The following is a 14,166-nucleotide window of genomic DNA, read 5'->3' as shown; positions in this document are numbered from 1 at the left end:
CAATTCCCCCCCCCCCCACCCCCTTTTTTCTTTTATTTAACATTATTCTATGATTTTTTTCTATTGATTGAATTTTTTTAGTTTTTTTTTTAATTTCATCTTTCTATTTATCATTCAATGTTTCATTAATTTTGAATCCATCTTCAAAATTATTTTAATAACATTATCATAATTTAAAAAAAAAGATTTTGGTATTTTATTGGTACTCAATTTTGAAAGTGTTTATTTTAGTTATCTTATTTTAAAATATAGGTAATAAAAAAAAATAAAGTTATTAAATCTAGTGAATTACGGGTTTAATTTTCAATTTTATTCTTGGAATTTGATTTTTATATACAATTTGGTCATAAGTTTTTTTATTATTTTTTTAATTATTTTCATAATTTAATTCATTTTTCAATTTTGTCCATCATTATTTAATTTAATTTAATTTTATACTATATTTGGTCATTGTTTTTTTTATTTTTGCTTTGTTTTATAATCCTTTTATTGATTGATTTTTTTTTCAATTTCATCCATCGATATTTGAATTATTGAGAATTTTTCTTTATGGTTTTTATTGTGTTCGACTTCTATAGGGTAATTTCGGTCTCATTAATTGAGTCATAAATTTTGAAAAATTTTCAAATTTAATTTTGGTCTTTTTAGGCTCTTTTTTAATTTTTTTAATTAATTTTATCATTTGACATTATATTATTGAGACTTGAATTTTATAATTTTTTCTTATTTTTTTCTATAGAGTTATCCAGATATCATATCCTAAGTTGCAAGCTAATCGAGTTAATCTAAGTTGACTCGAGTTTTTTTTTTAATTTTACATCTCATCATTTAGTTTGCTTGAAAATTGACATCCATTGTTTTATTTAATTATTTTTTTATGAGGTTATTATGGTTTCACGATTAGGCCATAAATTTGACATGCTAACTTAAATTGAGGTTTTTGTCCTTTAAAAAAAATCCAGATTATTCTTTAACATTTGATTTATTGATAATTGAGTTTAGAATTTTTTTTTTCCCCTCTTTATAAGGTGATCATATTGTTATTTAATTTTTATTATATTAACAAATAAAATTGTTGAGACTTTTTATGAATATTTAGAAGGTGTCTTTTTATAATATTAGCAAATGTTCGTTTTACATGAGTTGTTGTTGTTTTTTATAATCATATTATTAAATTAATCGAATTTATTGAATCTATTTTAATAAATAATCAAGGTCTCAAGTTTTTTTGTTCTTTAAAAATAATATCATTATTTTTTATATTGAAAAAAAATATGATTTGGGCCAGAAGCCACCTACCTATATAGTTTAATATATGAATTAAACAAAAAATAATAATAATATTGTACTTGCATTTTTTATTTTTTGCTAAACAAAAGCACCATATAATTTATTTTTTCTTCATCCATAAACCTTAAAGCCCAACAAAGTTTCATTTCATTTATGATAAATCCTAAAACAAATTACATTGATAAGGATAAATCCTCAAATAAAACTAACTAAAAATTACAGAGATTAAACCACAAACATAATGGGATCTCTGCCATGGAACAAAAAAAAAAAACACAAAAGAGTAGACCAAGTAATCATAAGATAATGAACTACCACACAATGTCTATCCATGACGATTCAAAGATCCAATAAATAGATACATCTTGACAAAAGCTAAACAAAAATCAAATATAACATGTAATAAAATTCATAATATCAAATGAAAAATTACAAAAACATCAACATATCTCTTGTTTATTTTAGTCAATACAATGTTTTTAATTGGAAGAATTGTTTATGTTTTTTTTTTTAATTATGATTATTAAAACAAGTTTGAAAACAATATGAAAATAGCATATCCATATATTTGGTGATTGAAAGTTAAAAAAATTATAATTTGATAAAATAATGTTCCAAATCTATTTAAACATTTGAATAATAAGTAACCAATTTCAATCAAGTTTTCATATATAATTTATTATTATTATTATTATTATCATCATTATTAAATACATAATAATTGAAAAAAAACTATTAAAATAAAAATAAAAATTTATATTAGCATTTAAAATCCATGTCAAAATAAAAAAATAAGTAAGTCCAAAAAATATTTTTTTTGAAGTGTAAAAAATCAAAGAAAAAAAGAAGAAGCAAAATAATGGCCTTGGGGAGTGTTGGCAAGTAGTAGGCTAGGGGAGTGTTGGCTTCTTCTTCTTTTTAATCAAGGGAGTGAATTACATATCATCTACTTTGTTTTTAGAAAAAAAAGTAATAAACAAGAAGTTATTTATCACAATTTAGAAAATAGATGTGCCTTTCGACTCTCAAACTCATGATCCCTTGTTTGACGCTCACCTAACTAGTTGAACTGATAATTAAATTTATTTTAAAATGATTAAAATAATATATTAAGATGTTTTAGTGATGATATAAACTATAAATCATTATAAAAGACTCTAGTTTTCTTTTAATAGGTTAATATTACGAGATAAAATTGATGGATTGGACCCATTAATGATTTACTCACTTTCTATCATATATGTATAAAAAGGTAGTGTTTAATGTTATGTTAGCTATTGTGTTTTAAGATGTTTTTTTTTTAATACATTAAAATAATATTTTTTTTTTTATTTTTTAATATTAGTACATTAAAAACGATTAAAAATCATAAAATAATAATTTAAAGTAAAAAATAATAATTCAATATGATCCACAAAAACTAACAACTTACAATGTAAAATCAAACAAAACTTATCACTCCATGCTATGCAAAAGACGGAGCATGATTGTGCTATCTCGACGACATTTCCAATAATTATTCTCTCATAAGAAGTTGTTTCATCATTGCTACAATCATTAGAACAGAAAATCATAAAAAGATGGATAATATGCTCTTATTATCATTCTTTCATGCCATTAGGGTTTAGATTTTATTCAAATTCGAATATCGTTTCTATTGCAATTTACAAGAATGGCCTAATAAGCAACTTTTGTTGTGCTTAGGTCTTGTTTGGAAGCGCTGTTTAAACTATATTTTATTAAAAATGTAAATTTTATTGATTTAAAGTTAATTTTTATATTTTTAAATTATTTAATGTGCTGATGTCAAATATAATTTTTTTAAAATAAAATAAAAATATTATTTTGATGCATCTTTAAATAAAAAATACTTTGAACCGCAACTGTTATCATACTTTTAAACATACCTTTAATTGCAATACTTGGGATAAATGAACAAAAATAAGAGGGTATTTGAGAGTGTGGTACTAATTATTTTTTAAAGTATTTTTTACTCATAAATGTATTAAAATATTATATATATATATATATATATATTAAAAAAATTATTTTAGACATCAGAATATCAAAATAATTTAAAATCATCAAAAAATATTTTTAAGAAAAAAATAATTCAAAATTTAAGAAAACACCATTTGGAATGCAATTCCAAATAGCCCGAAGGGTTGTTTGAGATAGTGGCAAATGTTTCTTAAAGTGTTTTTTTAAAATATATTAAAATAATATTTTTTTATTTTTAAATTTATTTATGATATCAACACAATAAAACAATTTCAAAACATAAAAACAGGGGCAAAACTATTATATCAAACAAGGTCAGATGTATGATTGAAGATCAAGAAAAAAAAAGAAGATAGGTGTTGAAAGATTCTAGGACAATAAAGGATAATAAAAAAGGAGAGGAAATTTCTAATGAGAAAGGAGAGGAACCCGAGAAACCCCCTCGTGAGTGCGCGTGCATACATATTGTTAGCAATATTTATATTTATTTTTGTAAGAAAAATATGTGTGAAAATCCATTTAATGGAAACCCTAAAACTACTTTGTGTACTAGAATCTTAATTGTAAGAACACTTTTGAAAGGGATTTTTTCCATAAAAAAACATTATTTCTCTAAGTTAAATAACCAACTAAAAATGCATAAAATTAATAGTATACCTAATAAAACATCTTTGATTTCCACAACTTTCTTTTTTCTAGCATGCATTTGAGTTTAAGTATGTATCAGCTCTCACAACTCATCCCTCATAACTGAGTAAATTGTAATTAAGTTTGAACATATTCAATTTCTAAAATTACAAAATTATCCCTCAACTACGCGTGATAATAACAAAAAAAAAATACAAAAAATACCCCCTAGATATAAGTTAAAGAAAATTATTGTGAAATATAAAAGTTAAAGTACTCAATTTGACAATAACCAATGAACTCTTGTTAAATTACATAATTACTTCTAATAACTAGTTTTAAGTTTTGTTTGTAAAGAGAAAAATGGATAATTCATCATAAGTTGCTATAGTGAAATACTTACTTCTTTTAGAGTTTTATTAGTTTATTGGCTTGCATTTCACTGTTGGTCATATAATTTATTTTAATATTAAAGAAATTATCTAAGCATTAATAATGTATTTCTAATAAAAAAAACCATAAACTCAAAATATAATATATGTTGGACGACATGTTTTTTAAATATTGATACGATAATATATTGAATGATATTTTTTAAATATTGAGATTGTGACATATTGGATCGATTTAGGTTAACATGTTAAATCTATGTCTCAAGTCATAAGACCATAATAACCATATATAAAGAAAAATAAAATCAATTATGAAAATCAATTCCTAATTAACCTGTTGTTAAAAGAATAAATAAAAAAAATAAAAAAAAAACTACTTGGATCAACTTGGATTAACTAGCCAAGACTGCAACCTAAATCATGAAATTGAGATAGCCTATATAAAGAAAAAAAAAGTTATGAAGCTTAATTGCCAACCAATTCAACGCTAAAAGATAAAATTAAAAAACAAATCAATTAAGAAAAACAAAAAGAACCCATTCTAAGATAACTTGTTAAACCTGCTATTTACATCACGAAATTAATATAACTTTATGAAAAACAAATAAATACTTTTATGAAACTCCATTTCCAACATATTCTATGTTAAAGTTGAAATAAAGAGAAAGAAAAAAATAAATGGGACTGAAATAACTTCACATAAAGTAAATTTTAAAAATATTACGAAGCCTAATTTCTAAACAATCTAATATTGAAAGATGAAGTTAAAAAAAGACTAAATGAAAAGGAAGATAGAGTTGTTGGAGAGTGAAGTTAAAAAAAATATTCAATTAAAAAACAATCTAGAATAAATGACCTGAGTCAACTAGTCATGAGATCGGGATAATTTTATAAAAAGTAAACATAAAATTTTTATGAAGCTTGACTTTCAACTAACTCAATATTAAAACATAAAATTAAAATTAAAAATTTAATTAGAAAAAACAACCTAAAATAAACACAACCCGGGTCAGCCCATGTTAACTCATTTAACCCATGACTTGGATAATGAGATTGAGATAAATTCATGAAATAAAAATAAATAAAATTACGAGGCTCACTTCTAGTAGATCTAATATTGAAAGTTAAAATTGAGAACAAAAAACTAAATTTATAGGTTTGAAATATAACCTAAAAAAATAAAAAAAATTATAAAGCACAATTCTCAAACACAATATAATATTAAATGATAAAAATAAAAAAATAAAAAAATTTGAGTTATTGAATGGTTGAATTAAAAGAGAAAGTAAATAAAAATATTATTATAATAAATAATATTTTATGGGTATAATTACAATAAGTTTAAGTTAGCTTTACTATTTGTTAATTAATGGTGTCATTGAATTTGTTTTAAACAAGAAAGTTTAATTAGGTGATTTTTTTCTTTAAATATGTATAAAAAAATATTGAGATTTTTTATTTTTTTTAATTAGGTTTGATTCTTGACTTTTAAATTGATTAGAAGATGTTTAAAAATTGAGAATAGATTTATTGAAGTTTATAAAATATTTTCTCATAAAAATAAATTGAAAATTAAGTTTGTTTAGTAAAATACATAGACTCTGATTTTTAGTGACTTGAAAATATCCATGTCTAGTTGGATGATACTTATTTACAATATTAAAAAAAAATTGAACAAATAAATTATTGTTTAAGTTTTTTTTGAAAAAATAACAAAACTAATAGGGGTGGATCAACCTTTTACATCTAAGTGCAATTGAGTTTTTTTTCTATTAAGCTAGACATGAATGTTTGAAAATTTTTTTATATAATTAGATTTTTTTAAAATTTAATTTTTAATTAAAACCATCTCTCATTTTTTTTTAAACTATTTTAGATGCTTTTTATAATTTTATAATATCTAAAGAGATTATTTAAATTTATCTTTAAGTTTTTTAATTAAATTTTAGATAACTAAGCTAGATTTGCATGATAAATTTATAAAAATAAAAATCTGCATGTAGTAACTAAAGTTAAACTCCAAGATAAATAAAAAAATATATAAAATAAAAAAAGGAAAATCACAATAAAATATTTACATTTTTTTTTTTACAAAGAAGATTATAATAATTAGAATCCACAACTCTTTTAATAATTTAATAATATGATAATTAAACATATACACCATTTATCATATTCCCCAATTAAAAAGCTTTTATGGCATAAAAAAATGCATTAATAACGGCTATGTAATTTTAATTATACTATAAATTAAATTGAAATCTGACCCACGGCTAGCTATTACGAATTATTATTAGGACCTTTTGTTTTTATTTCAAGGGAATTGGAGAGGCCCAAAATCGAGGCGGGAAAGGCAAACAAACTCAAAATTAAAAAGGTAGTTTACTCGCTCTCCCACCACTCAGTACTCAGAAATTCCGAACCCTCGCCTGAGAAATGAGAGGCGCAAGTCACCGCCGCCCAACAAACTCTTTCAACCCACAGCCGACGCCTGATCACCACCGCCATCAATACGCCAACAACAGCTCCCGCGATTCCGATGCCAGTTTCGCCAGCAGTCGCCCATCCTCCATCGGCGTTGGACGCACCGCCGACCCATATACTGAGAAGGCCCACCAGGCCTCCGCGATTCGAGCAATCAACGCTTACCTCTCCTCGCACTCCGCCAAACTCTTGCCACCTAACTCAACCCCCTCCGGTAAAGATATCACCGAAACCCTAAAATACCTCCTCCACCAACTCGATTACGAATCGACGAAACTTGAGGATGATCTAGCTTCCATCTTGAAATCCCTCAATTGCCCCTTCAAGTTCAACAAATCTACACTCCGTGCCCCCAATACTCCTCACAATTGGCCTTCCTATGTAGCTATAATCCATTGGCTAGTCCAGCTTGCGATGTATAGAGAGGATTTGGTGGCCAAGACGGGATCTTTGGTCGAAAACAATAGCATGTTTATGTATGCTTTGGATAGTTACCTGAATTACATTCGTGGCAATGATGATTCGGTGTTGGAATTGGATAACGAATTTATGGGGAAGCTCGTCAAAGGGTGGGAGTCTGTGTTAGGGAATGTTAGGGTTTTGGAAGCGAGCCTTAAAGAAACTGAGGCAAATGCGGAGGCATTGAGAGCAGGGCCTACAGAAAGGGAGAGGCTGGAAAAGGAGAGGAGTGTTTTGGAGGAGGATGTGAAGAAGTTCCATGCTATGATTGGAGAGTTCAATCAGGGGATCGAGGTGTTGGAGAAAGGGTTGGAGGAGAAAAGGAAGGAAATGGAGACAAAAGTGGAGGAGAAAAAGAAGCTCGATGAGGAGAATGATGAGTTGAAGAAGAGGGTGGAGGAGCAGAGTTTTAATCCGAGGGATGCTGAGAGGATGAAGAGGGAGTTGCAGGTAGTGGATAGAGATATTGTGGAGGCTGAGGCTTCAAGGAATGCTTGGGAGGAGAAGATGTGGGATCTTGATGCTACAATTGCACATAAGTTCAAGGAGATTGAGGCACTTGCTATGGAGTGTAACCAGGCTACTAGGAGGTTTTTTTTTTCCTGAATATTTTCACTTAACAGTATTTGATTTTTGAAACCCTTAATTTTCTGTGAAATTTGTTATGATTAATTTTCTCTAGGAGTTAATCAGTCTACTAAAAGATTCTTGGATCTAACTTCTTGATGTTTGATATATGTTTCAGTTTGTAGTTTGTACTCATATTTTTCTGACTAGGTTCTGATTTGGTGTTTTTGAGAGAGTTTTCTGGTTCCCATTTGTATAAGATATCTCTCATTTGGATGTGCTCATGTAAATAGAAAAAAACTAAGCTCTTCCTTAACTTCCATTTTAGAGCGATAAACTGGTAACACTTTTGCTTGAAGACATAGCTGCTCAGATTAATGCTGTCACTACGCCTACTGCGCCTAGCTTTGTATTCCTGGAAACCTGATAAATACACATCTTAAATGCGTTCTGATACTTTCAATGGAGGGAATCTTGTGTTGTATTTCCTTTTTTTAACATTAGTTTGATTTAAAATGCATACTATCTAGCATGTACTATGTTATGTGTGCTCAGTAGTTTTAATTATTTAATTCCAAAAAATTAAAACAGAAGGGAGCAGATGCTTAGGGGTTTATATTTTTGAATTTACTCTCTATCATAGTCAAATTAAGATGTATTCTCTTGGAAGTAGCTATACTTTTTTCGTTTTCCTATTATGGTTAGGTCATCTTTAGATCTTTGATGGAAATTCAATCAGTAACATTTTTTGTTTTGCCTAGTTGATATGATCAACTGTTAGAATAAATGGTTGGAGGGAAAGACAACAGGGGGTGGGGGGAGGTGGTTTATACCTCCACTTGAAGTAGAATATATTGAGTCTCAGGTTTGACCTTGAGACCTCTCCATTAGGGAAGTGATCAGTTAGTTTTACCTTATTTGATAATTAAGCTGAACTATGTTATCTAAAGACAGATTATTTTTAAAGCACAAGTCTTTTGCTATGGAGATAAATCGATCCATTTGTTGTTAGAGACATTGTGCCTTCTGGCTAGCTTAATGAAGTAACGAAACAGTACAAACAAAGCAGTGCTTCCTCTTAGTTATCTTGATGTTGAGGTTCAGCCAAACAAAAAACAAATTTCTCATTTTGTGTACATATATATGCCTAGGGCTAGCAGAGACATGCCCACTGCATCTGGACACATAAGAGGGGTTAATTTCTGGGTGTGATGGATAAATCTAAGAATCAATTGAGATTTGTAAATCATACATTTGTTATTAATTTCTTGATGCTAGGCACGTGCAAGTCCTTTACTCTGTTTTGTAGAACACACATACATGTGCTTGTGCATTTTTAAGTTCAATTTTTAAACCAAAAACCTGTCTTACTTTTGGCAAAGAAGGTTAGGCTTATTCCCTGGGTTTGATTGCTTTACCAAAAAATTTAGATGATTCCTTGTTTTCAAATCGTTGTTGGCCTCCTCTTGACATTCATGTTGTGTAGAATTCTACTATAGTGGCTCATCATGTTTCACTGTTCTTGTTGCTCTTAAATGGCTCCATTTTTGCAAGTTATTCAGATTCCAGGTAGGCTTGTGCAGATTGTGACATCAGCCTAATGCATTTAACTTCATCTGCGTGTGTCTGACTTGCTGCCACTTTTCCTGTCCCTTTTACTTGTTGTCATGCTAAACTTTTGCTACTCTGCTGCATCTGATTTCATGTTGACGGTTGCAGGTTAAAGCTTGGAAATGGCTATCAATATGTGCCTAATGCCAATGGGTCCACAGCTGCTGAGATCATGGGGCTTGACTACAAATCCACAATTAAGCCTGGGCTTGAATCCTTTGCCGCTGCCATAAAGGGAAGTTCTATGGCAAAACTGGAAGAGTTGATTTTGCTTCAGCAACAGTCATCAGAATTAGCTGCTAAGATTGAGGGAAAAAGAAATCGCACCTCCACACTTCAATCGCATATTGATGAAGTAAGTTCCTTAGAACTATGTCTTTACAGTTTGGGGTGTAATTTATGCTATGCCTTTGTGGTATATTACGTTTAAATCTTAATGCAAGTGGAATTATACTCTTTTGGCATCAACTATAGACAACAAATTCTACACCCCCCCCCCTGCGGCGGGAAACTTTGGTGATTGATGACTTATTTGTATCAATGAAAAAGCCATTGTTTAAAGGTATGTGGCATGAGCTAACATACCTGGATCCTTCACTTCAGTTATGAGAAGTTTTCTTGCAAATTAAGATAGTCACAAAGCTATCCTAACTGGATGCACAACATCTTAGAAAATCTGTTGAAGAGAGAAAAAGTAGACACTTGGTCATGTAGCGACACATCTGATGCCTATTCCTGAGTCCATGTAGCATGATTCTTATGATGAGACTGAAATCTGAGACCACTAGATTTTTTTTTACAAAACGATTGGTGATGGTTTCACTGCTCAGTAAGTTGTTCCCGGGTTAGTGAGAGGCTATCTTGTTTTTACTAACACTTCAGGTTCGTTCATTTTCTCAAATGGAATTTCTCTACTCTGCTCTCGCTCCTTTTCACTTATCATTGAAAGGAAAGGTTTTTACTGCCACATTTTCCTTAGTTTCACATAATCATGGCATCATGAGGGGCCAAGCTTGCTGCATTAGTAAAAGTCTTGGTGTTGCAACCACAAGGCGCAAGTTTGATTTCTTGCCAGTAGCCACTTCATGCAAAATCCTTGAATGTTAGGAGTGTCCCCAAATTCTCCATTCTAAGATCCCACTCCTCTATGGAGGAGTTGTAGCTTGTGAATGGCCAGTTGTTGCAGCATAATTTAGTTCAACATTGAGCTTGATTCCATTGAGGTGTATAATTGTATGGGCCCTGGTGTCATGTTTTTGAGTGTCCTCTATGCTCTTTTTTTAGGTGCAATGATGATACATGTAATCTCTTTATTTCGCAGTCAAAGATTTCTGTTTCATGTGATCTTATCCAAAACTTTAAACTATTCCATCAACAAATTAGTAATAGCCACTGTCATTTGTTGTTTGTGGCAAAGATGCTGCACCTATGAGGCTATGACTGAGAAAATGACCAAGCAAGTGACCCTGTTTTAGAAGCAAAGTAATTACAAGAAGTACTTGTTGAATTACACCAGGAAAAGTATCTAATAGAATTTGAAAAGAGAAACAAAGTAGGAAATTTTATCTCAAGATTGTAGAAGTAAAATGTTCATTGGGATCATTACGAGTCTATTGGTGACTTGTGTTGCCATAGGTGTTCTCCTTAGGTGTTTATACTGCTTTGTTTCCTTTCCCCTATAATTTAGAGTGCTTATATACATCATTTCATCATGTTTCTCTTACAATGAATATGAATATTTTGGGATAGAAAAATGGTATTTGTTGGGTATCTTTATCTAGGTCAAACACTATTTGTGCAAACCGTTGCTTGCTTTTGCTTCTTTTATATTTTATTAGATACCTTAATAGTTGAGAACATGGTCTCTGTAAAATCATTTATCTTCTTTTATTTCATCCAAAGGCAGTGTTTTGCATTTTTGTATTACATGTTCACTTTTCCTGTGAAGTTGCTATCGCAAATTCAGAAAATAGTGATATCCAAATGTGAAGGGACTGAAGGACAACAATGGGAATTATTGTTTGACCATATAGAATTACAACGTTGTATGATTACTCTGGATTTTTAGTACTTGTAGCAGCATTAGTATTTATTATTGAGTAGTTAAATTAGGAATTTAGGTTCCTTACTGGATCGGTACTGTTATTAGTTTTTTTCTATTTTCTTTGTTTTGGTGCCTATAAGCAATCTACCTAGACTTGAAGAATATTGACATAAAAATAAAACTGAGTGTTCTTCAAGAGAATTGGTTCTATTGTTGATGGTTCTACGCCGGTTTAAATATAGCAAAAGTAGGGGTAATAAACATTCTATTGAAACCGAATTTCCAAAACAAACCTACTCGACATAGTGCTTCTGTTTGGCTATTTAGGTTCCTATTTGGTTTCAAAAGTATATTTCAGTTCAGTTTGGTTTCAAAGAAATAAAACTGAACTGACCCAAGTGAACTGTATTTCTTTTAATTTTAGATCGATTTATCATATATTTTTAACAAAAATGGGAACTTAATAGGCTTTTAAGGCGATCTACCATTAAAAAAAAATACCAAAATCTCAAAAATAGAAACCATGAAAGGAACCAAACCAACCAATCACATCCAGTTTGGTTTGCTTCTTCTATGAATTTAGCTCAATTTAGCTCAGCTATTCAAATTCAGAATTTTGAAACCGAGTTGAAATTGCCATTTTGAATTATGGCTTGTAGGTTGCATAGCTCAGCTTTATTTATTTAATGTATTTAATAGATTCCTCTGGCTTGCTTTTTAATGGAGGGATCATAAGATTCACCTTATCCTGAACAAATCATTTCTCTCAGGTGGAAGCTCAGTTGAACTTGTTAAGGAAAGAAACAGAGGATAGCACGTCTAGATGTGCAGCTGAAGCTAAAAAGCTCGTAGAGGATGTTCAGATAGAGGCTCATAACTTGGATGTTTTGGAAAGAGAAGCAGCAGAAATTGTAAAGGTATGGCCTTTTGACTCGCCTGTTTCTTCTAACAGTAAAGTTGAAGATTTGCTATTGCTGGGAAGTGCTTAAAAACCTGGTGACAGAATGATTTTCTTTAGATTTTAGGGTTAAAAGCTGCTAAAACCTTGTATTTTCTATGAAGGCTGCCGAACAAAAGTTGCAGGAGGCAATCAAAACAAGTGAAGAAGAAATTCAGATGCAGGCCGTTGAACTTCTAGCTCTGGTTGATTCAGTCTCAAAATGCAAAGAACAAATCGAATCCAAAATCTCAGAGTCGAAAATCAAGTTATCTGAAACCGTGGTTGCTGTATCAAATGCTTACAAGGGTTCCTTATCAGCACAATTCGGTATCAATCTTGATATCAACCATTAATTTAAAAGGAAATATTTAAGCTTTTATACAATCTAAGTGGTCAAATTGTAACCTTTTGGTTTGTGCTGTAAATTTATTTCACCGTTGATCAGAACAAGGTTGTGGTTTTATTCCCAAGTATTGTAGGTAAGCTGAGTTGTTGGATTGGTACCATAGGAGACATTGTTGGGTGTTGGTCTTGTATGTAAAGCATGTTTCCCCTTTGTTTTGGACTCAAGAAGTGAAGATTGCGTCTGGAACAATATACAGGAGGGACAAGATGATGCAAATGCTATTTGTTTTTATGTTTTAAAAGTGTTTTTAAATAAAAATATATATTTTTATTTTTTTATTTTAAATTAATTTTTTTTAATATTTTTTTTTGATATGCTAATATTAAAATTAATTTTTTTTTTATTTTTAAATATAAAATATTTTAAAAAATAATCATTAGATGATATGAAATAGACTTACTATATACAAGATATAAATCCGAGGAAAATAAAATGTTAATTGAATTATTTTGAAACATAAATGATATATTTTGGGTTATTATTATTTGTATTTTTGGGTTTAAACTATAAAATATGACTTGATTTTGCAAAAATAAAAAATGAAGGACATTTGGAAAAAATTGAAATGTTCTTACTGGGTGATGGTGAACTTACAATTCAATCCTCTTTCTTTTTTACATAACAGCATTTAAAGTTTTATTCAATTAATTTAAAGTTTTATTCAATTAAGTCCCTGTATGTGGGCACCATAATTTATGATTGGTCCTTCATTTAGCTATATCAATATGAAGGGACGAAAGAATTGGAGCAATGTTGTATTTAAAAAACAAATTATATAAATTTTTTATACAATTTGAGGCGTCAACTGCTATTTTCCATGTTTAATCAATTGTTTAATGTCTGCGGATACCATAAATCATTCGCCGCTAATGCTCATTGATAGTATAACATTCTCTAAGAAAAAATAATCTGATTTAATTTAATGGGTATTATATAAATAAATACAAGAATAATAAATTAATGGGTATTATATATATGGCAAAACATGTAGAACCCAAATGCCAGATATCAATGTTACAACCCAGATGCATGTACTGCCTTGTTTCTTCAGGCAATCACCGCCACGCAAAACCCCAAGCAACACTGAATGAGACACCCATTGACCACCACTGCCACCACACCATCAAAAGAAGACATGACACAACCACCTCGCGCAACAACCCTTCTCATGCCAACAAGAGGGAGAGAGAACTCGAAGCTTTCCCCATGTTGATCCCTCTCCTCAAGTGGCGGTAGACATCACTGTCAATGTAGAAAAGAAGAAGAGAGCAAGGTGCACTCAATCGAATGGCTCACACTGCTCCAACTCATCGATTGAATCACACGTGCCACATTTCACCCACAA

General features: G+C 29.9%; 1 protein-coding gene across 2 annotated transcripts; it reads left to right on the top strand.

Moving 5' to 3' along the window:
* Positions 1 to 6,620: 6,620 nt before the first annotated feature.
* Positions 6,621 to 13,010, top strand: LOC105140837 (kinetochore protein). Of its 2 annotated transcripts, XR_845245.1 has the most exons (5): positions 6,621 to 7,843; positions 9,540 to 9,786; positions 12,246 to 12,392; positions 12,538 to 12,894; positions 12,925 to 13,004. XR_845245.1 is itself a non-coding variant. In XM_011047837.1 (4 exons), the coding sequence occupies exons 1-4, from the start codon at positions 6,747 to 6,749 to the stop codon at positions 12,766 to 12,768; spliced, it is 1,722 nt and encodes a 573-aa protein (XP_011046139.1). In that variant the 5' UTR covers positions 6,621 to 6,746; the 3' UTR covers positions 12,769 to 13,010. The 2 variants fall into 2 exon arrangements, 1 of the variants encoding a protein (XP_011046139.1); XM_011047837.1 differs by having other exon boundaries at positions 12,538 to 13,010.
* Positions 13,011 to 14,166: the final 1,156 nt, after the last annotated feature.

Source organism: Populus euphratica, unplaced genomic scaffold (genome assembly GCF_000495115.2).
Source record: "Populus euphratica unplaced genomic scaffold, PopEup_1.0 scaffold168.1, whole genome shotgun sequence".
Taxonomy (NCBI): domain Eukaryota; kingdom Viridiplantae; phylum Streptophyta; class Magnoliopsida; order Malpighiales; family Salicaceae; genus Populus; species Populus euphratica.
The sequence above is the reverse complement of the archived record's forward strand: the minus strand, read 5'-3'. Positions and strand labels throughout refer to the sequence as shown.